This window comes from Empidonax traillii, unplaced genomic scaffold (genome assembly GCF_003031625.1).
Source record: "Empidonax traillii isolate 1590-97213 ecotype Southwest subspecies unplaced genomic scaffold, ASM303162v1 scaffold3:size4013460, whole genome shotgun sequence".
Lineage (NCBI taxonomy): Eukaryota > Metazoa > Chordata > Aves > Passeriformes > Tyrannidae > Empidonax > Empidonax traillii.
In genome coordinates this window covers 2,353,216-2,378,377 of record NW_020955196.1, presented here as the reverse complement: position 1 = coordinate 2,378,377, position 25,162 = coordinate 2,353,216, and the positions used below count along the sequence as shown (strand labels likewise).

Sequence of the window (25,162 nt, the reverse complement as noted above, 5' to 3'; positions counted from 1 at the left end):
GATTATCAGAAGCAAGTATTTTTATCTGTATGTGTCATGTGTGTGGATAGTGGAAGGTTAGTGAAGGAAGGGATGAATAATAAAAGAAACAAATTAATTTTTATTTATTCCTTATTTGGTTCTTTGTAGAAATCGGTCTCATTGTGCTCAGTGATGTAAAAAAATACAGCGAAAATCAGTCCTTTCCCCAAGCAATTTTACTGTTTACGTATGAGCCTATAGGCAAGAAATTAAGAAGGGACAGAGACAGGAAGTTTGCAAAAACATATGCATTTATATTCCAGGCAGTACAAAAACCAAGGGTTTTAACAAGTTTCAGTCTAACCATTACAGAGGGTTTACTTCTGTAATCCCACATATAAAACTATTTTGTCTTTTTCTGGGTCAGATATTGAAGCACCTCGGATCCGCTGTCCAGACGATATTGAGACTGTGACTCTGGAACATCATAATTCTGCTAATATCAGCTGGCAGGTACCAACAGCTGAGGATAACTCTGGAGATGAGGCAAGTTAAAATCTGTATCTATATGACCAGAGGCAGTCTTCCTGATTTCAATGAATTTTATGATTCACTAGAATTTTTTTGTTCTGATAAATAAAAGTAGAAGAAAAACCTGTTAGAAAGTTTTTATCTAGAAAATCCAGCATTTTCTGTCTTGATTAGAACTGTGCAGTACAGGACACTGCATGGAATTGCAGTGCATGAAACCTCATATGGTTAATTTATGTGGTCAAAAGAAAGAATGTGCCCTTGTTTACAAGATGGAGACATGTGCTTTAAAAATGAGCACTTAAAATGTCAAGAAGTTTAATAAACTCTTCTCAGAAGGACGCAAACCAGTTCATTAATCTAAAAGGTTAACAAGTACACAGTGTGATAAGTAAAAACTCATTTCAGCTTTCTGAGTGAGAAAGAGAAACCTCATTTTCCTATGCAAGGTTCAGAAATGGGCCTTTGGCTGCTATGGGTATCAGAGGTCTGGAAATGGAGTTACAAGGAGAACTTGCTCTAGAGCTGTTTCATAAAGAGTAACATTTCCTACAGGCTCATACATGATTCAGTTACAGCAACTGAATGCTTTATCAATAGTCAGCAGAGGGACAATGAGTCTGTGTGTGCTCGTAATTTACTGCAAACACAGAAATTTTTTGCACTAAGAAGATGAGCTGTGCCAATAAAAGAGATTTGAGTTCACACTTTTTTTTTTTTTTTTGTAGCATAGTCATGGTCAGGTACTGTAGCTCTGCTGACACAGGGTCATTCATTGAACTGTAGAAGTCGAGTGCCTTAGCTCTTAGTTGTAAGAGGTTTGTCAAAATCATGACTGTCAGATGAACTAACTTCTGATTTACACATGAAACCATTTCTTTTAAAGACAGATTCCTTAAGACATTTCTAAGCCATATGAAAAAGCCATAGACAGCATCTAAGTGTCATTTACTCCAAATGTAAGGTTCCTTTGCTGCACCAGAACATATTGAAGTATATGTGGGCTGTTGACTCATACATCTATGTAAGTCAGAACTAAGTACGTAAGTAACTTATAGCCCATGACCGTCTCCTCCGCTAATCTCCCAGGTCTGCTGCCCTTGCAGCTGGAGAACTGAACTGCAGACAGGTTCTGAGCTGATGTAGTGTGTGTTCAGTGCAATTAGGCAAACAAGAGTTTTTTTAATACACAATGCTGTAAACTGCAGCTGGTCAGGGTCCAAGTCCTGACTGAGTAAATCCCTGTTGATATACAGAAGGCAGACTTAAGAAGGGGCATAGAGCACTCTGTTGCAAAGTCCATCCTCATTACTTTAAGAGGCTATTTGCATTAAGAATGAGTAGGCTTAACATTGAAGAATACTATTCTGTCCATTTTTTAAAAAATGAATATCATACTCTGGTTTTTTAAATAACAAGTGTTTTCCTGTAACAGGTCTCAGTTCACGTTACCCCAGCTTTCATACCACCATTTCTTCTCCCGATTGGCAAAGTTGACATTACTTACACAGCAACCGATAAGTCGGGCAATGAGGCAAGCTGTACATTCAGTGTCAAGGTTATTGGTAAGTGCTGTTAAAAATCACTGGGGAAGTCTACCTGTCATGGCTGAAACCTTCTGATTAGTGCAGAAAGAGACTGGGAGTCACTGTGGCCCTTATGTGTACAGTTATAAACCCAGGAGCATTATCATCTCCACAAATCCTTTGGTCACCATTTGCATAGTGTGCAGTCATTGCTCACAGTGTTTGGTTTGGGTTATGTTTCATTCTGACATTCATTCTGACCATTAAGATTTCTCCTCAGACTCATGTATTAAATACTTTATTGTGTTGTTACTTACTACCTTCATCATATATCTGTATTTAATTCTTTAAATGCTCCAACAAGATTTCCAAGGTTTGCACACATTGCTGATGCAAATCATTGCTAAAGTGTTTCTGTCAGACAGTTGTGTTATTCAGCAGTCCTGTAGGAAATCCAAGGTTTGCTCTGTAGAAAGCAAACACTGCAGAAACCATGAGTTCAGCAGAAGAATTAGTCTTGTCCATTCACTCAGCATCTTCCCATTGCAGAGGCTTTCAGATGTGCACCTTTGTTTTATCTTCTGATAGGAACTTAAAACTGCTGCTTACCTAACTTCTTCTGATGATAGATGCCAGTTGAGTGTAGCAGTAGTTCTGTAAGCTAATGTCATGCCATCCTTTCAAATTCTGCAGATGTGGAACCTCCTGTGGTTGACAAATGCAGATCTCCACCACCCATACAAGCAGCAGAGAATGATTACCCAGCGACATGGGAAGAACCAGAATTTTCAGACAATTCAGGTGAGATAGTGCACCCCAAAACAAGCATGCAACAATAGAAGGCTTGAGAACCTGTCCACCTGTTTCAGATTTTCTTGTGTTTCTTTTATTTATTTGTTTTCAGTAATACCTAATTTTGAAGATGTGCTGTCATTTGCTTTTCTATTTGTCAAGATTGGGTATGAGTAACCCTTCTTTACTTAATGACGTTTTAGGTTGTCTTCTTAACTCTTCCAGGTGGTCCATTGACTGTCACTAGGAGTCACGCACCTGGAGATCTTTTTCCCAAAGGAGAAACAACAGTTCAGTACACAGCCGTGGATCCTTCTGGAAATAACAGGACATGTGAGATCCACATTGTCATCAAAGGTTTGTCATCATCTCCTGCCATATAACATTGATCTAACTGAATATCATAAAGGATGCAGGAATGCTCTACTGTTTCATTTAGTCTCCACTTTTTCATTCAGTTATTTCCATTTCATGTTGGAGTCACTGAAGGCAGTCAGGATATTTGTTAGTACCAGTGAGTAAATTGTCTAAGACTGAAACAGCACAGCAGTGAATTTGGCCCTGTAAGTTCAAATCTGAATGTAAAAGCATTGAAACTATGATTCATTAAGCAGTAGAACTTATAGAAATGGGTTCTTTTGTGTTTTTTTTCTGCAGGGACAGATACCATGTGAGCTGTATTAATACATAGTTACTCCAGTCGTTTCAAATCTGTAGTTAAAAAGGAAAACTTTCTGCCAGTTTTTCTTTAGTCACCTACAAATATTGTTGCAAATAATAGAGCACTCTTTAGATTTTAGAATCTGTCGGTACCTATAGATATACTACTGCATTTTGTGTACTGCATAGACATCTTTTCCTCACAGTTAACTTTCTTCTTTAAAGTCCAAACAATAGTTTGGCAGATAAAGTATTAAGGATGAAAATTCTACTTCATATCTGCTTTCTAGTTTTTATGTCTTAGTTGGATATCTGTATAAAAAGATCAGTTAGTGAAGAGAGAATTTAAAATCATGCAGGCTGGAATTTTGATTATAGCTTTTAGAAAACATAAGTTGCAAATTGATGTGCTAGTCTCTGATTTGCTCTAAATCTTAGCAAGAACAAGCCAGTGCTTAGAGTTGACATTATTTCAAGTTCTGTACCACCTTAGACTTTTTGTGGTTCAGTGTTTGTGGCACAATGTTTCCCAATGTTCACAACCTCCTTCACAGTAGGCCTGAAAATTGAATAGCTGAGGTTTTACAGCCAGTTCCTCCTAAGATTATTTTGACAAGTTCATGTGTTGTTGCAATAATGCAGGATGGATAATGTTCAGTTTCAGAATTCAAGATGTAATTTAGTTTACTAGAATTCGTTGTATGTAATTCATGTTAAAACTTAGATTAATGTTTTATATTATTTTAGTAAACAGTTTCTCATAGGTTTCACAATTTTTATTAAAGTCTTCATGCTTCTGGATTTCAAATTCCAGTGGCAGAATTTGAGAATTATTTAGCAGTAGCCTGATCCTGACTTTATGAAAGTAACAAATAATACCTCAACAGAGGCATGATCAGGTTAATACTACGTACTTTTGGAAACCCTCTCAGTGCCATTTTCCTGCAGGATCACTTACTTCACCACATTCATCAATACATAAATCTTTGTATTGTTTACAGGTTCCCCCTGTGAAATCTCCTTTGAGCCTGTGAATGGGGATTTTATATGCACATCAGATGAAGTAGGAGTTAATTGCACATTGCATTGTGCAGAAGGTTACAGCTTTTCAGAAGGATCGAGTGAAAACTACTATTGTGCATATGAAGATGGTCTCTGGAAGCCACCCTACTCTCCAGAGTGGCCTAGCTGCTCTTGTAAGTCTTACTGCTACTGAAATAAATCTGCAACTCATCAAATACTATGTTTGATGAGAAAGTAAATAAAAATGTTTTAGAAATTTTTTGCTTCTATTTCATTATAACAAGTGTTGTCTGTCCTCTGCCTCTGAATTGTTACAAATATTGTGAAATAACGCTTGGAAGTCTGTAAATGTGTTACTTCAGAAGCTGGCTGAAACACAAGTATAGCAGTGAATTTGAGTCCCAGGAATCACAAAATAGCAAAGATGCAAAGCAGACAGGTTAACTGAAACAGTTTTTTTATGAACACTAACAGGGTCTTTTCAATAAGAATTACAACAGTATGTGCAACTTACTGATCCAAATGCATAATGTGCGCTCAATTTACGTATCTGATTACCACCAGAACAGAAGAGTTTATGTGTTTTCTTTGAGCTGGACCCATGCAAAAATTCAGCTGTGGAATTTTCCACCTTTGATGGCATTTTTAAAATGAGTGTATTAGAACTACATTTCAAGCCAGTCTTGGTACCATGTTCCCTCAAAGTTGATTTCTTGTTTTCAGCAAAAAAAGAGCAGTGTTTCAGCTATGAACAAACAATAGTTATGTTTCAGAGCTGTCTGTCAATTTAAAATGCATAATTTGGACACTTAGGAACTTTATTGAATTCTGAATTATTCTCTGAATAGTTTTTCATATTTAGCCTAGCAGCACTAGTAATAAGAGTTTTAATATTTATTGCTTCTCAGTAAAAAGTAAGTATGTAGTTTGTTGACAGTTTACAGGTTTCTTCCCTTAAGAAAGTGCTTAAGTACATAAATGACTTTTTTTTAATGTCTTCTAGCTTTTCCAGTAAATTTGATGCCTACCAAAGGGTTATATTAACTGCATTGGCTGAGGTATGAGCAATCCACTTAGGCTGTTGATTTAAAGACAATGCTTCTTGCCTAATTGTATTTCAGTTTCAGCCTGAATTATCTTGATTTTAGCTATAAAGCTCTTACACTGATCAGTAAAAATTTATTTCTCCAACATTTTTCAGTAAATCGTTTTGCAAACCATGGGTTCAAGTCCTTTGAGATGCTCTACAAAGCAACGCGATGTGATGACAACAATCTTCTAAACAGATTTACTGATGCATTCCAGAGTTCACTTGGTAAAATGGTAGGTTAGTAAATACTCCTTCTCTTTATAAACTTCTTAAAAAAAATACATAATTGTTATTTTTTCTAGTTAATTGATTTTGTACAAAGAAAGTAACTCATAAATTAAATCTGTACTTTTTCAGAAAATGACAAGTCATCTTGAAAAATAAAGATGTTTCACTGGCATTTTAGTGTAATTCAGTGTGGAATTATATGGGACAGCTTATATGTCCAAGTAGCTTAGGGACCTGCAGCTAAATTTTCAGTAGGGTTCCAAATAGAACCTGTGCAGTTTTGAAAACCCCACTCAACTGTCCCCTAACCTCAGTGTTGTTTTTCACAGTTGGATGTGATAATAAAATAAATGCATTTTATATAGCATATGTATGATCTATATCCATATAATATGAATGAACATACATATATACGGATGAATAAATTCCACATTTGGTGTGTATGTCCAGGCAGTTAAATCCTGGTACTGGTGATTTGCTCGGGTTTCTTGACTTTCCAAGTTCTCAGTCTTTTCATTCAAAGCTTCATGGCCCTGAATCTTAAGAGGTACCGTGTTGCTTCTCTACCATGTCTCTTGTTTTCCACTTCAGTATCACAATCTCCTCTCTTAAACCACGAATCTGTCCTCAGCTGAAAAGCAGAAACAGCAGAACTTTTAGTGGGTGTCCAGGCCAAGTGTGACAGCATTGTTCCAGCAGAGAACACTGATCATTTACAGGCTTTTTGCAGAACATGGCTCATATGCTAATAAAAGCTTTTCTCATAACTAAAAGTATTTTTAGCCCATACAGCTAATTGGCAAATTCCTTCAACTTTGGAATATATGACAGTAGCCCCTGTCAAATGGCTGGAAACTTACAGAACACATCAGGCAATGTCTGATGCTTGGATGTAAATATCTGTTAGTCTCTTGCCTTGATTCAGGTTTGTTCTTTTCCAGTAGAGAAATCTTGACTGGTTTTATTTCTGCTTCTTTCCCCCAAGACCCCGGTACAACCAAGTTCCAGTGTTTAGACAGTTACTATTGGAAAGTAAAAGATAATATGGAAAAAATACATAGTGACCTTCCAAGCAATTACATCAAAATGCAACAGTCTGGGAAAACATTCAAAAAGGCTGTTTTGAATATGCTTATTCCTATTCCCAAGAATTTGAAACTCTAGCAGAGATCTGAAAGGGGGGAAGGAATGGGCAAGAGCCATCTTTCCAATGAAAGTTGATAAGGAAAAAACAGAACAATTTCAAAACATGGCCTAAGGCCAGCTTGCTTCAAACCTTTCTGGAAAAAGCAAGAACTACATACTTTATCAAAAACCATGCATTAATTTATTCTTGTCTTATCTCCACTGCTTTTATGGAGGGAAGAAATAAATGATAGCACAGGAGTTTTCTGTTCTGTGATTTCTGTCTTCTTGAGATTATTTTCTCTGTCCTCTGAGGTTTTTTGGGGCATGGGTCTTTTTCCACAGGTAGAGAGGGGTGGATATGAAGAAATAAGGCTTGAAAGCTAGAAAGAAGCGACAGCATTATTGTCAGCCTTACAGAATTACAAGTAACATAGTTGGGAAAACCACAGATGCTTTTAAACACATGAGCTCATCTGTCATTTTTTGTAGGCAGAAACAAGCCTGAATTTTTGTCTGTATTCTGGGATCTCAAATGCAAGAGTGGTTACTTGAATTGACATCTGTTCTTTAAAAAAAAGGTCTTTTATAACAAAAGGTTTACACACCTGCAAGTTACCCTCTTATTTCCCAGCTGTATCAGTAGAATGTACTTCTTTCAGCTGACCTTGCCAAGGTTGTAAGAGACATGAAAGGGGAAATCTGGTGTCAGTGGCAAAAGCAGGGCTTTACATTGTAATTAGAAGGTTTTATAAGTTATAGGAGAGGCCTATGTGGTTTTATGTTTTTAATGTTATTCTTCTTTATCTTGGAAGGTCCCATCATTCTGTAATGACGTTGATGATATTGACTGCAGATTGGAAGAACAGACACAGAAGCATTGCTTGGAATATAATTACGATTATGAAAATGGGTTTGCCATCGGTAATTATTGATTCCATAGATTTTTAGCCACCCAGGTTTGATGCAGTATAATTCATGCAACAATATCTTCTATGAGTTACTTTTTTAAAATAACTCTGGCACTCATAGGATAATACACAATTATATAATATGTTTTTAAAATATATTGTGTAACTCTTTGATGTCTGGTATTGATGCTGCTTCCTATAGAGTGTAGAGGTTTGCTGAGGTGCCTCATGGTGGGAAGGGATAAAAAGCACACAGGCACAGAGTCTTAGAAACCTGCTTGGTTAGCCTAGAAGAAAGAAACTTTTTAAAAACATGCTGTTTCAAACAAAAGACTGAAAAGTTACAATAAATTGTTTTGGAGATTGTTATGAAAATGAGAAGCATCTATGATGCTGGTTTGAATTTGCACAGAACCCTCAGAACTGTGTGAAGTTATACAAGCTTAAGTTTGCCCATTAACTGTGAAATTACTTCCTGGCAAGGACTGATTTTGCACCATGACTTCAGCTGTATCAGAGTGAAAACCACGACAGTCCTTGTGTCTTGTGACAGTGATTGTTCCCACTTTGTTTTATGACAAGTAAGTTGTCGTTTTCAGTCCATTTTCAGGCAGGCTAGTGTCCACGTTGTACTACAGTTATCCTTGGCTTTTCTGAGTCCCTTGGGAGTGCTCAGGGCAGAAAAGCTGAAAATGGATAACTTACATTACCTATCTAAGCATAAGGCATTTTGTCAGATCCATGTCAGAATATGTACTCTATCACAGGTCTGCGCCTCTTTTACAGGTTTATAGTGGAGTTATTTGGTAGAGCTTCCTGCTTGTGCTCACCTTTCAGACATGCTTCACTCAGTCTGAGAGCACATTTGTTTGTGTTCAGACATGGGGCAGGGCTGGATGTTCAGTCTGCAGTTGTCATCAGGGTAAGGATGAATGCTGATGATAGCTGAAACTAACCTGTAAAGGCATTTGGAAGAAACAGTGTTAAGAAAATGGAATGTGGGGGTCCTATTCTCTTCTTGTTCAATTCAACCTCTTACCAGAGTAACCTTGTTGCCATTTTTCAGGAATTTCCAGCGATTTACACTGGGGAAGCAGGATAAAAGTTTCCTCAGGTCCTAAGAGACAGCAGTTTAGAGAATTTGTTGGGGAATATTCATAAATATTAACCTCAAAGTTGTGGGGTTAGCTTGTCCTAGTTTCCACTGTAAATTAAGCCTAATCTAGCTGGCTGCTGATAGGTAATTGGCAGATTTTTTTCCTATCGTTGTGTTTTTTAAAAATAAGCTAGATCAAGGAAATAGACCATGCCTTTCTAGGATTAGTCATTATGCAGAAGTAGAATGTACACAGAAACAATTATTTCTTTCTGATTTAAAGCATGTTAAAGTGAAGGACATTATACAGGGGGTGAATTTGGCTCTCTGCATAACAGAAAATGCCTGTCTGGGGGTAATGAACACATAAGGTGATGCCTTTTTTGAGAGGCCAGACAATGTTACAGCTGTTCAGGAGTTGTGAGAAGAAGGTGCAAAGGAGACATGACAAAGGCTGTACTCTCTGTAATGAGACAGAAAGAGGAAGAAGCAATATAGAATTGTTTAAGATACTGTTGGCAGGTGAGGGTGAATGCAAGACAGAGGAAGAGATAATTGCAATATGTAACTTTTGTAACTATTTCTCTAAAGCTTTGGCTAACTGCACAAGACTCAAGATCTCTACGATATCAGTTATGATTGAGATCAGTTTTTCTTTTGCATTAGTCAAAATGAGGGTACAATAGACACTTGTGAGAAGACAAAGTCTTCATCTGAAGTTTCAAACAGATCCCATTCTATTGGGGTTGTATTTTAGAATGTATTTTAGAGTGTAGGTATTTATTTTCCACATGATGATGTTTCTCTTTTTGTTCTTTCTTAATGTCCCACAGGACCCGCTGGCTGGGGGACAGCAAATCACCTGGATTATTCTTATGGTGATTTTGTTGATGCAGCAGAAGAAGAGGACTTATCCAAGCATCTCTCTACCTCTGTAAAAGCAGCGCCTGCTCGAGTCAAAAGGCATAAACTGAATGTTCCAATGACTGACCAGAAAATCAAGTTAATATTTAACATCACAGGTGAGAGAAGTCAAAATATTGTCCACTACTTTCTTCTTCTTAAAAATCATCTTCCCATACATTCAGTGAAATTTCTTCCATTTGCAAAAGCCTGGTGAAGATGCAGATGACAGTTTTCTAGACACATTTATAGCCCCATTTCATCACAGACTTTCTGCTTGAAGGAAAGATCAGAGAGAGCCCCCTATTCTTGGAGGGCTTGGTGCACATAGCCTGCTTTCCACTTTTCACTGACGAGATTGAGTGTTGCCCTCAATATGTTCCAGAGTATGGTGGAAGTGCTGACTGTAAAATCTGTGTGGCTTTCATGTTTGCTGTTTATATTCCAGCTAGCGTGCCACTGCCTGATGAAAGGAATGATACACTGGAACTGGAAAACCAGAGGCGGCTCCTTAAAACTCTGGAAACAATCACGAACAGGCTGAATAGAACTCTCCATAAGGAACCCATGTATTCTTTTCAGTTTGCATCTGAACTCATTGTAGCTGACACCAACTCACTGGAGACTGAGAAGGCCTTTCTTTTCTGCAGGCCTGGTTCTGTGCTGAGAGGGAGAATGTGTGGTAAGCCAGATGACTTGTTTCTTACATGTATTTGGAATCCTTTTGCAAAGCAAGGTTTTAGAGGATGTTTGCAGAGGGTTATGATTTGACACAGTCCAGAGATTGTGGTCTCTCGTAACAATAAACTGCAAAAATGCTTTGCACAGTTTGGCTTCCAGAGAATGTTTATGTTCCTAACCAAGGCCTGTGGAAAAAGGATGCTTTTGTACCCAGGATTCCACTCCCATGGGGAAATCAGGCATATCCACGCTTAGTCACACACAGAAAACAGTGCTTGGTATGCAGTCTTTCAACCCTATTAGTCTCGTGAGTGATGCGTAGCTAAGATAGGGAATTGGATTCCATTTCCTGTGCATAGTTAGATTTTTACAGTGTTCCAGAGAGATACCCCATCTGCTTAGGAACAGAGTCACATTTCATATAAACACAGTTGACTAAATAGGAACTCCAGGGGCAAGAGGTATGTATGATTTTTCACTCTGAGGGGAACTTACGTTTCCAACATTACAGTCAACTGCCCTTTGGGTACCTATTACTCTCTGGAGCATCTTACCTGTGAAAGCTGCTGGACTGGATCCTACCAAGATGAGGAAGGGCAGTTGGAATGCAAAAGTTGTCCATCTGGTAGCTATACTGAGTATCTACATTCTAGGAGCATCTCTGAATGCAAAGGTAAGAACTTTTGTATTATTCAGACAGCCACCTCTGAATGCATGGTGACATCCTTTTGGTCCCTATGGTGGAATACTGGGGTGAGGTTACCCTGTGAAATGAGGAACAGTCCTAATTGCACCTTGGTGCACATGCATAGAGAAAAATCCAAGTTTCCCTCACTGCTGTGGCATGCAGAATGCCTGGGCAGATGTTTTAAGAAGAGTTGGCCTTTGAAGATTTGCTTCATTTCTGTCCTTCATTTCTGAGTTTGTAAGCCCATTTTTCAGGGACTAATAAACTTAAAATAATACCATTCTTGTCCTTGCCAGCCCCACTCCACTATAGTGCCAAGGCACTGAACAGCTCAGAACCACTGTCTCTTCAGGACTTGTTCTGAAAAAGAAGTCACTAGTTTTATTTCCTTTTTGTTGTCAAATTGCTAATTTTTTTTGTCTGTGAAGCTGACTGGAAGAGAAGAGAATTCACTGGTTAATAATTCAAAAATGCACTATCAGTTTCTTATCACAGTTGTCTTTTTTTTTTTTTTTTTTTTTTTGCTCTTTGTACCAATGAAGTTCTTCAGAGTAGAGCAAGCTCCAGAAATAAAAGTCCTTGTGACATGTAGTGTGATTTCAACATTATTTTCAGAGATCAGGAACCATGTCTCCTGTTGGAGATTGCTTAATATTTCCAAATTCTTCTGCCTTATAGCTCAGTGCAAGCAGGGAACGTATTCGCCTAATGGTCTTGAGACCTGTGAAACATGTCCACTTGGAACATATCAGCCAGCATTTGGATCCAGGAATTGTATCTCTTGCCCAGAAAATACATCAACAGTAAAAAGAGGCGCAGTAGATGTCTCAGCTTGTGGAGGTTTGTAACAAAAAGGGCAATGATATTTTTTTAAACCAAATACTAAAAATTCCCAAGTTGTGGTTTAAATATCAGCTAATGTAATTCAGTTCAACTGCCTGAGATTGAATTGCTCTTCTGGTTAAATGTGGACCAAGCAACATTTCCCAGCAAAATGATATGTCATTTTCTGATACCCTGATAATTTCAATTGCCCTCCTTCTGATTTCCAAGATGGATTCTTATCTAAAAATGAATAAAATGAGATGCATGATGGGTACTTAAATGAAAATAAAACCTTCTTCCTTACAGAAGAGAAAGGGAGTGATAGGATATTTGTCAGTATTATCTCTGGAACAGCTTCTGTATTTTCTTTACAAAAATACTGAATTTTAGCAGAGTTTGTTCCATAATTCTTTCCAAGAAATTCTCCTCATCTGTCTTGGACAAGCTTTGCCAGAAGGATTCCCAGGGGAAATAATCTGCAGGGATTGATGGTACAAAAAAGTCTTTTCTTCATCCTTACTCTTTCTCAAAGGAAAAAAAATAAAACAGGTGTGAGAGATAAAAGAGAAAGGAAGTTCCATTTGAAAGCTGTCCCCAGAGCAGCAAAAGCAGTAGAATTAAATACTTGCCTGGTATTTCCATAGTCCTTTCAGAAAGACATGCCACCCCACAGAAGAATTTAAATGGGCATTTCCTAGAATTGTGAATTCCTCGCGTGTTTCATCCTATTCCTTTTAAGTGTAAGGAGGGACTATGAGAGGAGGAAAGTGATCAAAAAGAGGTGAGGGGAGGTAGGGCGGAGATGCAAGGGATCAGATCACTCAAAAAATTGGCTTTTTGTTCTTGCAGTACCATGCCTTGCAGGCGAGTTCTCTCGAACAGGTTTGACACCTTGCTACCCTTGTCCCAGAGACTACTATCAACCAGACCCAGGAAAGTCCTACTGCTTGTCTTGTCCCTTTTATGGAACAACTACTGTCACTGGAGCTAGATCCATTACAGATTGTTCAAGTAAGCCAAATTATCTCTGCCGGATAAAGTGAATAAAGAGATCATCTAAAGGACAGCCATCAGTAGTCTTAACAGAAAACATCCCACTTGCTCTCTTGACTAGTGTAAACCTTTGATTTCAACCAGTGAAGTTCACAGCTGGTTCTGCCTACTGAGGTTGCCTCACAGTCATAGGAGTGACTGTGTGAATCATACCCAGGCTGAATAAACAGAGTATACATATGCAGAGAGTGAGCATGTGTGTACATTGTGTATATATATATATATATATGCATGCTATAGAGATATATAAATGTACACTAATATTGCATGTATCTGTTTATAAAAACATCAGTTTTTTCATATGTACACACATGTGTTTATATATAAACACGTGTATGTTTTAGAAATATACGTCCTTACAAATACATATTTGTGTAACGAGTACTGTAAAGTTTGCTTTTTATTCCCACAAATTCACTTTTTCGCAGCATATCTTTAGATGCATTTCTAACATGCAATTATAATGCTCTCATGGAATAGGGACCTTGCCATACAGTGTCATTAACAGTACTTTCATATCTTTCTTCTTTAGGTTTTGGCTCTACTTTTTCAGCAGCTGAGGAAAGTGTAATGATGGTACCAGCCTTTCCAGAAAATATCAGCAAACAGTATAAAGTCAGCAGTCAGGTAAGGACAAGTGTTATTTTGCAGTGTTATCTCCAATGAAAGAAAAAGTGCTTTATGCAGAATGACTAAGACCTTTTTTGATGTAATTGTTTTGCTGACTGTATTTTCTGAAGAGATGAAAGCAATGGTTTGGGGGAACACTTGAACTCTCTTCGTAATCATAGACATACTTTCACTGAAAAGAAGAGGTGGCATCAGCTGTTGACAGTCTTTAATTTTGGATTTAAAGCCTTTACCCGATGTATGAAATATTTATTACACTTGTAAACTACACAGAAGAGGTTCGGCCAATATATAAAAAGTAGATTGATTATACTCAGTCATCTGAGGTCTTCCATATGCTGAATTCCAGAAAATGCTATCAGTTATCTAAATCTCAGTTGTAAGATCTTGAGTTTACTTTTGTAACATACACTTGAGAGGAGGCAAGCAGAGCTCCCTTCTTCTGTGAGCACCCCCTTTGAAACACAGGCAAGTCCTCATGTGAAACTACTCTAAGGACAAGATTTCCTGGAGATGCCTCCCACCATCTCACCCCCAGTGTGTAACTCTTGACAAGGCTGCTTTGGTTGAATATGAAGTTGAGATATTGTGTAAACAGCAGCAAAGTTGGCTCATGATAAATTTGGCCTGGACCAGTATATAATATAGGGACAGATGACAAACTGATCGCCTATGGTTTTAGTTGTTCATTTACTCAAGGACTTTGATGAATTCAGGTTTGCTACAATAGAAGAAATAATGCCACACAGTGAAGTTCTGGGCCAGCTCACCTGATGGCCAGTAGCAGGAAGTGACTAGCTGATGTCAAAGGAGGCAAAGTGGAGAATTCACAGATAAAGGTTAGCTTTTTATAAAATGCCACCTGTGAATCATAGCGAAGAAAGTTATGAGGGAATAAGTGCGACAATCACATTTGGCTGATTTAAAAGGTAATTTCAAAAGAATGTTTCAGATTTAGGCATTTTTCTGTATGAATAAAAAAGAAAGGTTGGTATGCTGCAGAGACAAAGAGGAAGAGCAAGAAGTTAATGCTGGTGACTTTTTTATCCCATCTTTCCAAAGTGACTATAAGGTGTACAGTTTAAAACTACAGTATTTTGTGCCACCTTTGCTGCAATTGTATCATTCTTACCTCTGGCAGGTCTTTCATGAGTGTTTTCTGGAACCATGCCACAATAATGGGACATGCAAGCAATTGGGAAGTGGATATATCTGCATATGCCCACTTGGATATACAGGTAAAAAACTGAGAATCAGGTGGAGTACCTAATATGTCTCTATACCTTTAACATGAGCGAGTGTAAAGGAGCAAAACATTTCAATATAGCCTAACTAATTGGAATATCCATCGTATACTTAGAATACATAAGTATTAAGAAAGTAAATACTTTCTCATGTTCTTGCTGAATTTTGTGTTTAGCAGAAACAGTTTTGAATGGGATTTCTTTTAATGGTGTTAATGGGTTTGAAAATCCTCTCACTTGGCAATAATTATGATTAACAGAAGCTGGAAATTTACACTCTAGACAGATAACTCTACTTGTACTGTGCCTGTACTTCTTTTTGGTGTTATCTTCCCAGTTTCTTCAAAGCAAACAAATGTCTTATAATTCGGATGTTATCAAGCCTACTTGTGATAGGTATTAAGTGCCACTCTCTGGAACCGATCAGTCCGTTGCCAAACATGCATCACACCTTTCTAATAACATTTTGTTTCAGGTCTGTTAAAACACAAGCTAACAAGATAATAAACCTGAATGTCTGGTAATATAGGCAATTAATCAATCATGTTTTCTTACATTTAGGTAGTCATGACATCTCTGTTTCTGAACAATTTCAAATTTTGCCTCCCTATTCTCAGTCCTTTATTTTGTGTTCTAGGCTTGAAATGTGAAACACAAGTTGATGAGTGTAAATCATCTCCTTGTCAAAACAATGGAATGTGTAAAGATGGCATTGGGACCTTTGTTTGCCATTGTCAACCAGGCTATTCAGGTAACATGTTTCATTTCATAGCTTTTCTTCAAACAGGCTTTGTTTCTGTGCCAAGTAGATAACACAGAAGTGCTGTATAATTCCATTTCCATGGAATTATAACAGAAAAACAATCTGATCTATGGGTTAGAGTAATTCACTGCGAATAGATTTTGAAATAAAAGGCTGAGCATCTGAGGCTAGGGGTGGGGGGTGTATGTACATGTATGCTTGTTTTGTGACAGTTTTGATCTGAAAAAAGGAATAAAGTTTAGAGAAATAGTAAACATTGAGAAAGTGCTTGTGAGACTGAGTGTGGTCTGACTAGACAAAGCATTTATGCAGTTGCTTTACCGCTTCCCTATGAATAGGTAAGGGGGCTAATGCTTATATTTTTTCTCAGTGTTTTTAATTGTCAGCTGCGTGCACATTGAAGATTTTGAAATCTATGGTGGAACTAACATGCTTGAGTACTTTGCCAAAACAGCACCTAATTTTTAAATCTTGAAATAAACTATTGAGGAGATAATTTTGTGTGATTTAAAAAAAAGAATTTCTGTTTTACACCGGAAATAGTCTCCCTCATTGTCCATATTTATGGCTATATATTTATCAACAGCAGCACTAGCTGCATTGTTTTTTAAACTTTATAAAGATGTACTATGGACTTCACCTCTTTCACATCCCAGCATCTAAATAACACAGAGGATTTCTGTAGGTGTTTGCAGTAGAGCAGTCAATCACGGAACTTTTTTATCTGCTCTCCATGGCCTTTGTTGTGTGAGCAGTATGGTATTGTTCTGTTTTCCACATCCAGTCACTGCAGCATGCAGACAGTGACTCTGTCTTGATCATGCCTTGTAATCTTTGCTGTTTGAAGGTCTCTTGTGTGAGGAAGACATAAATGAATGTAGCTCCAGTCCATGTTTGAATGGAGCCCACTGTGTTGATGGCAAGAACGGTTACCATTGCACTTGTGCAAAAGGGTTCACAGGTACGTCTTGTTTTGTTTAAGTCAGCTTTTACTCCTTCTGACAAAAAAAGTCTTCCTACTCCACCCAAAGTGTTTCTATCTCATTGCTGTACAGCAAGATATATATATATTTATATATATATATAATATATATGTAATATATTATAGGTTGATATGGATGGACTAGATTCCTTAGGTCCAAGTAATCTGTCATAGTCTCTGTGGTGTAAACATGACTTCAGAAGGATTTGCTAAGTGCTAGGTTTTCTATTACTAATTATGTCATGAACCTGATGTGAGATGCTGAGGAAAGAATAAGCACATTCGCATGCGTTCGAATTGTTGTTTTTAATTTTATTTTAGAAGAAAAATATTTTAACAGTAGAGAAGATGTCCTATATTAAAACTACTTCCCATCCCCATGCTTGGCTTCCTACTGCTTTCATACATTTCTGTAACAAATACATGTATCTCTTTGATACATTGATTATCATGTTGCCAAAGAGCTGTTTCTTCATTCTTTGGTGCTTGTAACGTAGAGCTTCTTTCTTTTACATCAGAAATCCAGGAATTCTGGCCTTCACATCTCTCCTTAGAGATAAGGTTTCAGCCAAATGTCTTCTGTAGCAGATTTATTTGCTCCAAGTAATTCCTCAGGTGATTTTCTGATTCAGCCCAAATTATTCACCTAATGGTCAGGATACAAATAAATTATTTACTGTTTGCTATGTGTTAATTTCTGTAACTGCAAAGATGGTTCCCAAATTCTTCTATGTTCACTTTAACAGTCCTTGAAAATGAGAGGTGGGTTAGTAACTTTCTTTCTTAAATTAATTCAAACCAAAGCTATTACTTTATTCTTTTTTTCTCAGGTGCTCACTGTGAAATGGAGGTCAATGAATGCCTTTCAAACCCATGTCTTAATAGGGCTATTTGTGAAGATCGAGTTGGTAGTTTCTCCTGCAAGTGCCTCCCAGGTTTTACTGGTGTCTTGTGTGAAAGAAACATTGATGAGTGTCTCAGCAGACCCTGTAGAAATGGAGCTACATGCAGAGATGGTATCAACAGCTTCAGGTGAAAAACAGATGATTAATGTAACACAACGTGGAAAGTCAGACAGATTGTGGTGCTTCAGACTTCTTAAATTTCAGCGAGCCTTTTGACAGTCTGATCCAATATGAGTGGTCCCCTTATGAATACTAAAGGAGATTTTAAAAGACAAGCAAAGTGTCTTCTCTCTTAAAAAATTCCAAGGTAGACAGCAAAGAAAATATACAGAGTTTGGAATGTAAGCATGGTAGGATTGTATGGCTTTAATAATGATCTTCCAAAAGAATTTCACATTTCTAAACTTCAAGGGCTCATCTTGCTTTCCACAAGAATAATAGGTGATAGCCAGATGACCAGTTGTGTATCTGGAAATACCTCATTTCTATAGCTTGGGAAGAGAGGGATGCATGTACATATTGAGACTACAGAGGTTAAAGTACAAACATCACTGGTAACTTCCAGATATTTATTTTTATGCTTTAGGGTACCTGAACTCAGATCAGAAGTGGCAAATACCAATAGCAGTGTCATATGCTAGATCACTGTATGGATAGACAGTCTAGCTGTTAATGTCTGGGCTAATGTCTGTAGCTCTTTCCCTTCACACATCCCCAGAAGTTTGGGCACTTTTAAGCACATGACTTTCAAAGTACCAGAGGTTTCAGTTCCTTTTTATACTGTCTTCTGTATGTGCCTGAAAAGTCAAATACCTGTTGATTTTTTTCTCATTATATACCACTCCCATTGGCAGTTTTCGCCTCATGGCCAGAATTCCTTATTACAATTGCTGCCACCTTTGAAGTGTGCTTCTCTTCCTCTGTAGGTGTCTGTGTGTGACAGGGTACACAGGACTGAACTGTGAAGTGAACATCAATGACTGTGACTCCAGTCCCTGCTTAAACCAAGCCACCTGTGTGGATGCCTTGAACTCGTACGTTTGTAAATGTCCTCCTGGCTTTACAGGCAGCAGGTGTGAAACAGGTACAAAGGACTAAGTCTCAGAAAAAGGTGGTTTGACTAGGTCTCTGCACAAGACTTGCACTGTCTGGGCTGATTTAATATAGCTTCCCCCAAAAGCAGCTGGGATGGTGGGACTGAGGGGCTGAGTGAAGCCTGTGTGACTGCAGTGTTAATAAGTGTAATTGCAGACAAGTAAGAGCATGTGCACAGTGTCATTTCTCTTTTCTAAGGCTTGGCTTTATCTTTTGAATACCCAGTAGGTCTATCAAATTTAAGTTGTATTTGCTATGTATATCTGAGTTAATTATCTCTTTCTGTTTCTTGTATTTTTTGTAGGGCTTTGCATCTCAGGGTTAGGGATTGGTGTGTGGTAGTTTTAGCTTTAGAACTGCTAAAGGCACCAAGTTCCCTGTGGTTGGGAAAAATGGGTCACACCTAACACACTTCCTAGCGGGTGCTGGAGGCATTTGAACCACAAGGCTTGAATGCATTTTTCTTTAGGCCACTCCATGAAAATTATAAAGTGTATACTAATTGCTTGCAAATACTTAAACAGAAGCGAAGAAGCCTTGTTAATTTCACAGAGAAGTAGAGGACATACAGGTCATTTACACCTGCCATCCTATGTCAGAGTTTAACACCCAACTTTCAGTAGAGCCCCACTTCATAACATTTACATGTAGTATCCTTGTAAAGCATGTCAACTCTGTACTGAACAGCAAAATGAAGTGCTGTTCCAGTAAGTCCAGGAAAAATCTTGGGTTGTTTTGTTGGTTTGGTTTTTGGGTTTTTTAAGTCTTGATTCTCATTAATTAAATGGAACCAGCTGATCACACCTCCTTAGGTGTATGGATGGTAGTGGGATGGGTCATTTCTTCGATAGAGAAAAGCAAGTTTCGTGTTCATGGATAGATAGTCAGCTTCTTTTCCAGTTGTTTGTCTTCAAACCCTGTGTTTTCTAGCCTTGGAAAGCTCTGTATGCTGGCTGATGTTAGACTGCCAAACAGTCTTTCTGGGCTCTGATCAATTTAAAGTGAGATGGACTGTGTTTCATTTTAATGCATTTTCTTAGACTCCATTTGATTATCTTTCCAGATTTGCAGGAATGTTGCTCTGAAAATTCTTTGTCTGTTGCAGAACAGTCCTCTGGTTTCAATCTTGATTTTGAAGTCTCTGGTATCTATGGATATGTCATGCTTGATGGTGTTTTACCGTCTCTTGGTGACATCACCTGTACATTCTGGATGAAATCCACTGACACCACAAACTATGGGACTCCCATTTCTTATGCAGTGGAGAATGGAAGTGATAATGCATTTCTTCTGACTGATTACAATGGGTAAATTACATTTCTGCTTTTCTGTAGCTTACAGATGTTTTGAATTGATAAAGAAAATATAGAACAGAAGTCTGAATATCAGCTTTGCCTACTTCGGCATAGAAAAATCTGCATCCAAACTCCATAGCTGAAGTTGTCTCTTTGTTTTGTTTTTCTTCTTGCTTTGTTTCCTTTCTTTACTTCTTGCCCAGTAGAAGACTAATGGTGAGAAAGCAGTGAATTTAGAAAACATGATATTTTTTGTCTGGACTACATTCACATCATATTTAAATGACGCATTGAGACAGTGAATGGATTAGATTGAAGCTCAGCACTCAGAGTACTTGTAGCATGACTCTGAATAGGGCTTGTATTTGTACAAAAGCAGAGTATGAGTTGTAACATGACTCCAAACTCAACCAGCTGGTTTAAGAATCCACTGTGCACACGACTTGAGTCTTAATATTTTGGTACAAAAGCACATTACTTATTTCATTATGCTTTGCTTGTGGTAACCATAACTTCCAAGTCCTCTGAGACAGAGATATCTTGTATGATGATCTTTCAAGAGAGATTTCTTATGTGATATAGACTCAGTTACCTTGTAAGGCAGCTAACATTTCTCTGAGTCATGTGAGGCTATGCTTTTAAAGTTGCCACAGCTGAGTATGCCTTCATCTGCCTTTCATGCAGCTGGGTTCTTTATGTAAATGGGAAAGAGAAGATAACAGACTGTCCTTCAGTGAATGATGGTAACTGGCATCACATTGCGGTCACATGGACATGCAGGGATGGGGCATGGAAGGTGTACATCGATGGAAAACTGTCTGATGGAGGCAGTGGGCTCTCTGTTGGATCAAAAATCCCTGGTATGCTTTATTTATATTATACCAGCTCTGTTGCCTTCATTCTTTTTTTATTGCAGAATCTGCCATGCTTGCAAGAAAATGTTTATTTTGGTGGGTTTAGTATATCTCCACATTTTCAGCATTTATGCAGGGCTCATGTTTGCTGTTCTTGTTTGTGAAGACAGTTTCCCTCATTGAGCATCACTGAAGACAAAGCATACATTTCTGGGGTAAACTAGTAGGTGACCTGTTTTATGGATGACAGAGTTTTGTCCACAAAGGAACCTGTGCTGAGCTGGTTCTGGAGCGAGAATTGTGAGAATAAGTTTCTCACACAACAAAATTAAATTTAACTGGAATCTCCCTTACAAATGTGTGTGCAGAGTTGATTGATTTTGCTTTCTCCTGTTCCTTTCAGACATCTCTTTAAAGTTATGTTTGCATTTTTTCCATTTTCGAGGTGGTTTTGCTATTTTATTGTTTCTTGTGATCAGTGGTCTTTACAGTAATATCATAAGGCATGGAAACAAGTACCTTCGGCACTGAAGATCTGTAAAAAGCCTGGTGTCCTGTGGCTGCAAAGAAATTTTGTTTTGATGGTGTTTGCATGCTACCACCACGCAAATTTACATACAGTTTCAGAAAACTATCCATATTCAAATAAAAAATAAATTATTGAAGCATTTTAGTCCGTGTACCTTATACTTACCCCTGTCCTTCACAATTACATTGGAGTTACCTGCAGAGACAATACCTGAGGAAGTGTGCCATCTCCATTACTTTTTGACCATGTCCACATTCCGTATGATATGCGAAAGTCTTCATTTCCTATCCCTGTTCAATTTCTGAATTTAGGTGGTGGTGCACTTGTACTGGGTCAAGAGCAAGATCAGAAAGGAGAAGGATTCAACCCAGCTGAATCTTTCTTGGGCTCCATCAGCCAGCTCAACATCTGGGACCATGTACTTTCTCCACAGCAGGTAAATCCTTAACTGCAGTGTTTGAGTTCAGGGCTCTGAGCGTGGGTGAACATTTGAAAAGGCATTCCAAGTTAGCCTATTGGATAGACCCCTGCACCCACAGAAGTCATTGGGGATCAGATGGAACTCTGTCTTAGGATACTAAGATTAGTGTAGCAAGTAGAGTAGGTTTGAGCAAAACTGAGTCTGGTGAAATCAACACTGAGTTGCCTTCTATTTTGACTGAGCCTTTCTGTAGTACGTGGCTTTGAAACAGAAAGGAAGACATGCATAAAGTCCAACAGCCCTGCTAGAAGAGAGAGAAAAACTTAATGAAACCAGTTAAGTGCTTGTTTTACAGATTACAGTTCCCTAATCCTGCTTTGTGAAGGCAGTCATAAAACTTCAAAGGGGAGACATCAGAATTTCTGTCAATGCATTAGACACTATTAAAAATCTGAGCTATGTAGTCCCAGGAAAGTCTGAACGGGCAGGATAACTGAATATTGGGCTACATTTATTCAGGTACCAAAAATAAAGGTGTAGCAGCACTAAACTTCCACTGAGTTAAGAAATTAGTATAGATCAAAAGATGTCTGCAAGGACATCTCAACTTTTCTGGGAGATAAGCTTCAGTGTTGAGTTATCCTCAGAGGGATTTGTTTCTTTATATCTAGTTGGGACCTCCCACTTCCATTTATGAGTGCTGGTTGTCTCCTACACTGCACTGCTGTGAAGAGCCTGACTCTAATCTATCTGACCTGATTGCCTCCCCCTGTGTAGGAGGAGGGTTGCTGTGAGGTGTCCCCACAGCAGTTTCTGCACTAGGCTGAACCAGCCTCCCCTCACAGGGCAAATGTACCATCCCATCCATGGCTTTCTTGCAGTGCAGAGCCCAAAATGTAATGCAGTACCCCAGATGTGATCTCATAAACACTGAGAAGGAATAATTTTTATTTAGTTTTTGGATTGTAACCACATTCACACAGCCAAGCATGCTGTTGGTCCACAGCTAGCCAGTTCTCAGCTCACTGCTTGCTAGAGGGCCTCAGTCCTTTTCCACAGAGCTTCTCCTCCTCTTGCCTTTCCCCAGCCTATATTGTTCAAAGGTTTCTCCTTCCTGTTTTTTCTTGTTGAATTTCATGAACTCTGGATTGGCCCATTACTCCAACCTGTCAAGGTCCCTACAGATGCAACTCTGTCCTTGAGCTGACTGGGCCTCTCAGTTGATATTATGTGCAAACCTGATGGCAGTGTGCTCCACCATCACTTCCTGGTCAGCAGTATATTTCAGTCCTGAAGGTCAGGAGTGTAAAACTGTTGGTAACACTTCAACAGCAACGACTAGTGTTCAAAGTTGGAGGCACTTCTTGGGAGAAGGATCTTTGAGTTAGAAGGTTTTGCTCTTCTCATGGCGTTTTTTTTTTAAGGTTTTGCCAATATTTGATGGTTTATAGCTGTTTGTTGTCCATGCTCCAAACAAGAAATAATAACAACAGAACAGAAAACAGAATCAAAGCAGAATCTCAGCTTCCAGCATCCTGATGTCTTCTCTGTTTCTTTCTCTTTTAATTTGCTACTTTGACTCTCTGCTAGGTTCAGGACTACCCTACCATCTATGTGCTTTGATTGTGGGGGTCACCAACTGTTGCATTGCCAAATCAGATCTTCAAGTTTTTGTTCACCAGCAGTTTTGAAGCTGATAAGCATCCATGTGATTTTACAGGACACACTGGTGAAGAGTTTTAAGTGTGATTTTCTGAGACTTTCTCAGCAATCACCTGTCTTTAATGACAGACTTGATTAAATTCCCATTTGCTTCAGATGAGGAAGAAAATCCTGCCCTTCATTTAGGTTATCCATATTACTCATCAGAAGAGACAGATATGAGGCCAAACAGGAAGCTGAGCTAAGTAGGCTTCCTATAAAATTTTTACCTCGTTCGTTTCAGAGATTGGGATAGTAAATCACTATCATTATCTGTTATCATCAGTTTTATTCTGGCCAGCTGGAAGTATTCACAGAGTCTTACCTTCCTATTTTCAGTCATAAAGGAAAGCAGGGTGACAACTCTGTTGCCTAATGAATAAAGTGGAGGCGGAATCCAGTCTTTAAGATTTTTCATTGTGTACTTAAGTTGCTCATCCACTAGCGCATTAGTTCTCTATAGGTAAACCAGAAGTCTGGTTGTTTTGTTGTTGAATAGACAGAAGTAGAAATATGAGTTGTCTACAAGGGAGTGTAAAGTCCTTTCTGGTCCTCCATCATATTCCTTGGAAGGGCCAATTCCCAAACTGCTCTTTCCACACCGTAATTTTTCCATGTGGATTCCTTGCAGTTTGTTGGCAGCCCTCGGCTTAAGTGGTTTCCATCAGCAGATATGACTGAAGTGAGGTCTTTGAAATGGCCTCAGAATAAACAGAGCATGTTAGTTTCTTCTCCAGCTATGCTGACTCTGGAAGAGTCTGATCTACCTCACTGAGTTCAGAGTAGGGGCAACGCAGGAACAAATCACTCTGAAGTTCATGATTTGCCTTCCTTTTTCACAAAGGTAGACAATATAGCACGCTATTCTTGGTAGTTGATTTCATCCGCTGGAAACTTGAGAGAAGCCAGTCACCCATCTGAGAAAAGCAGTTCCCCAGCTGGGCACACCTGTGCATTCTAACCATCTGGCTATGCCCTGAAGCCATGCTGTATGAGTAGGCTGCTGTGCTGAGATGTACACAGCCCACTGGACTGCTCATCTTTGCTCTTCTTAATTCATTTTTTCGCACTACTGAAGGAAACATTCCTTTCTTCCTGCTAGAAAATTACTGGAATGACCTTCCAGGGGAAAAGAGCCAAACAGTAGGAAGTATTCTCAGTAGCCTAATTACTAATGTGTTCTCTTAACTGAATAACCATCTCTTCTCCATAGACCGCTTCTCTCTTTGATATATTAAAAGAGGAAATTCTTAATTATCACTTTACTGCACATTTTTTGTCCTTGGGGCGTGTATGGGATCTTTCCAGCAGTTCCATAGCTGAGATATGACCTTGTCTGCCCTGTTAGGGAAAAACATAGTGGGGGGTACTGTGCCAATAATACATATACCCTAGTCCCAGTAAGCTTATGGGGCTGTTCTTCCTTTCTGTTCCTGAAGTTACACTGAATAAAGGCAATGCAGAGTGAATTCCAAGCCCTGATCTTTCATTTGCAGCTTTTAAATACTTTCATGTAGCAAAAATCTCCCTGAGCCTACAATGGAACTAAACAGCCTTCTGTTTTAAAAATCTTGGAGTTCGGACACCTGAGTTCCTTTCAAGGGACTGCTGTGGAATATTTCTGTGACATCCCAACATTAAGAGTCTCTC

The 25,162-nt window shown here is 38.5% G+C and overlaps 1 protein-coding gene across 1 annotated transcript in view; it reads left to right on the top strand.

The window, feature by feature from the left end:
• SVEP1 (sushi, von Willebrand factor type A, EGF and pentraxin domain containing 1) overlaps positions 1-25,162 on the top strand; it is a 119,751-nt gene that overhangs the window by 51,554 nt on the left and 43,035 nt on the right. Inside the window, exons 8-28 of the mRNA XM_027910715.1 lie at positions 389-507; positions 1,928-2,057; positions 2,712-2,819; positions 3,036-3,167; positions 4,472-4,666; positions 5,695-5,816; positions 7,752-7,860; positions 9,777-9,965; positions 10,295-10,528; positions 11,039-11,200; positions 11,894-12,055; positions 12,890-13,051; positions 13,626-13,720; positions 14,865-14,961; positions 15,605-15,718; positions 16,578-16,691; positions 17,543-17,744; positions 18,544-18,701; positions 19,818-20,019; positions 20,692-20,867; positions 21,702-21,826. Of these exons, the coding sequence (XP_027766516.1) occupies positions 389-507; positions 1,928-2,057; positions 2,712-2,819; positions 3,036-3,167; positions 4,472-4,666; positions 5,695-5,816; positions 7,752-7,860; positions 9,777-9,965; positions 10,295-10,528; positions 11,039-11,200; positions 11,894-12,055; positions 12,890-13,051; positions 13,626-13,720; positions 14,865-14,961; positions 15,605-15,718; positions 16,578-16,691; positions 17,543-17,744; positions 18,544-18,701; positions 19,818-20,019; positions 20,692-20,867; positions 21,702-21,826 (3,107 nt within the window). The remainder of the gene's footprint in view (positions 1-388; positions 508-1,927; positions 2,058-2,711; positions 2,820-3,035; positions 3,168-4,471; positions 4,667-5,694; positions 5,817-7,751; positions 7,861-9,776; positions 9,966-10,294; positions 10,529-11,038; positions 11,201-11,893; positions 12,056-12,889; positions 13,052-13,625; positions 13,721-14,864; positions 14,962-15,604; positions 15,719-16,577; positions 16,692-17,542; positions 17,745-18,543; positions 18,702-19,817; positions 20,020-20,691; positions 20,868-21,701; positions 21,827-25,162) is intronic.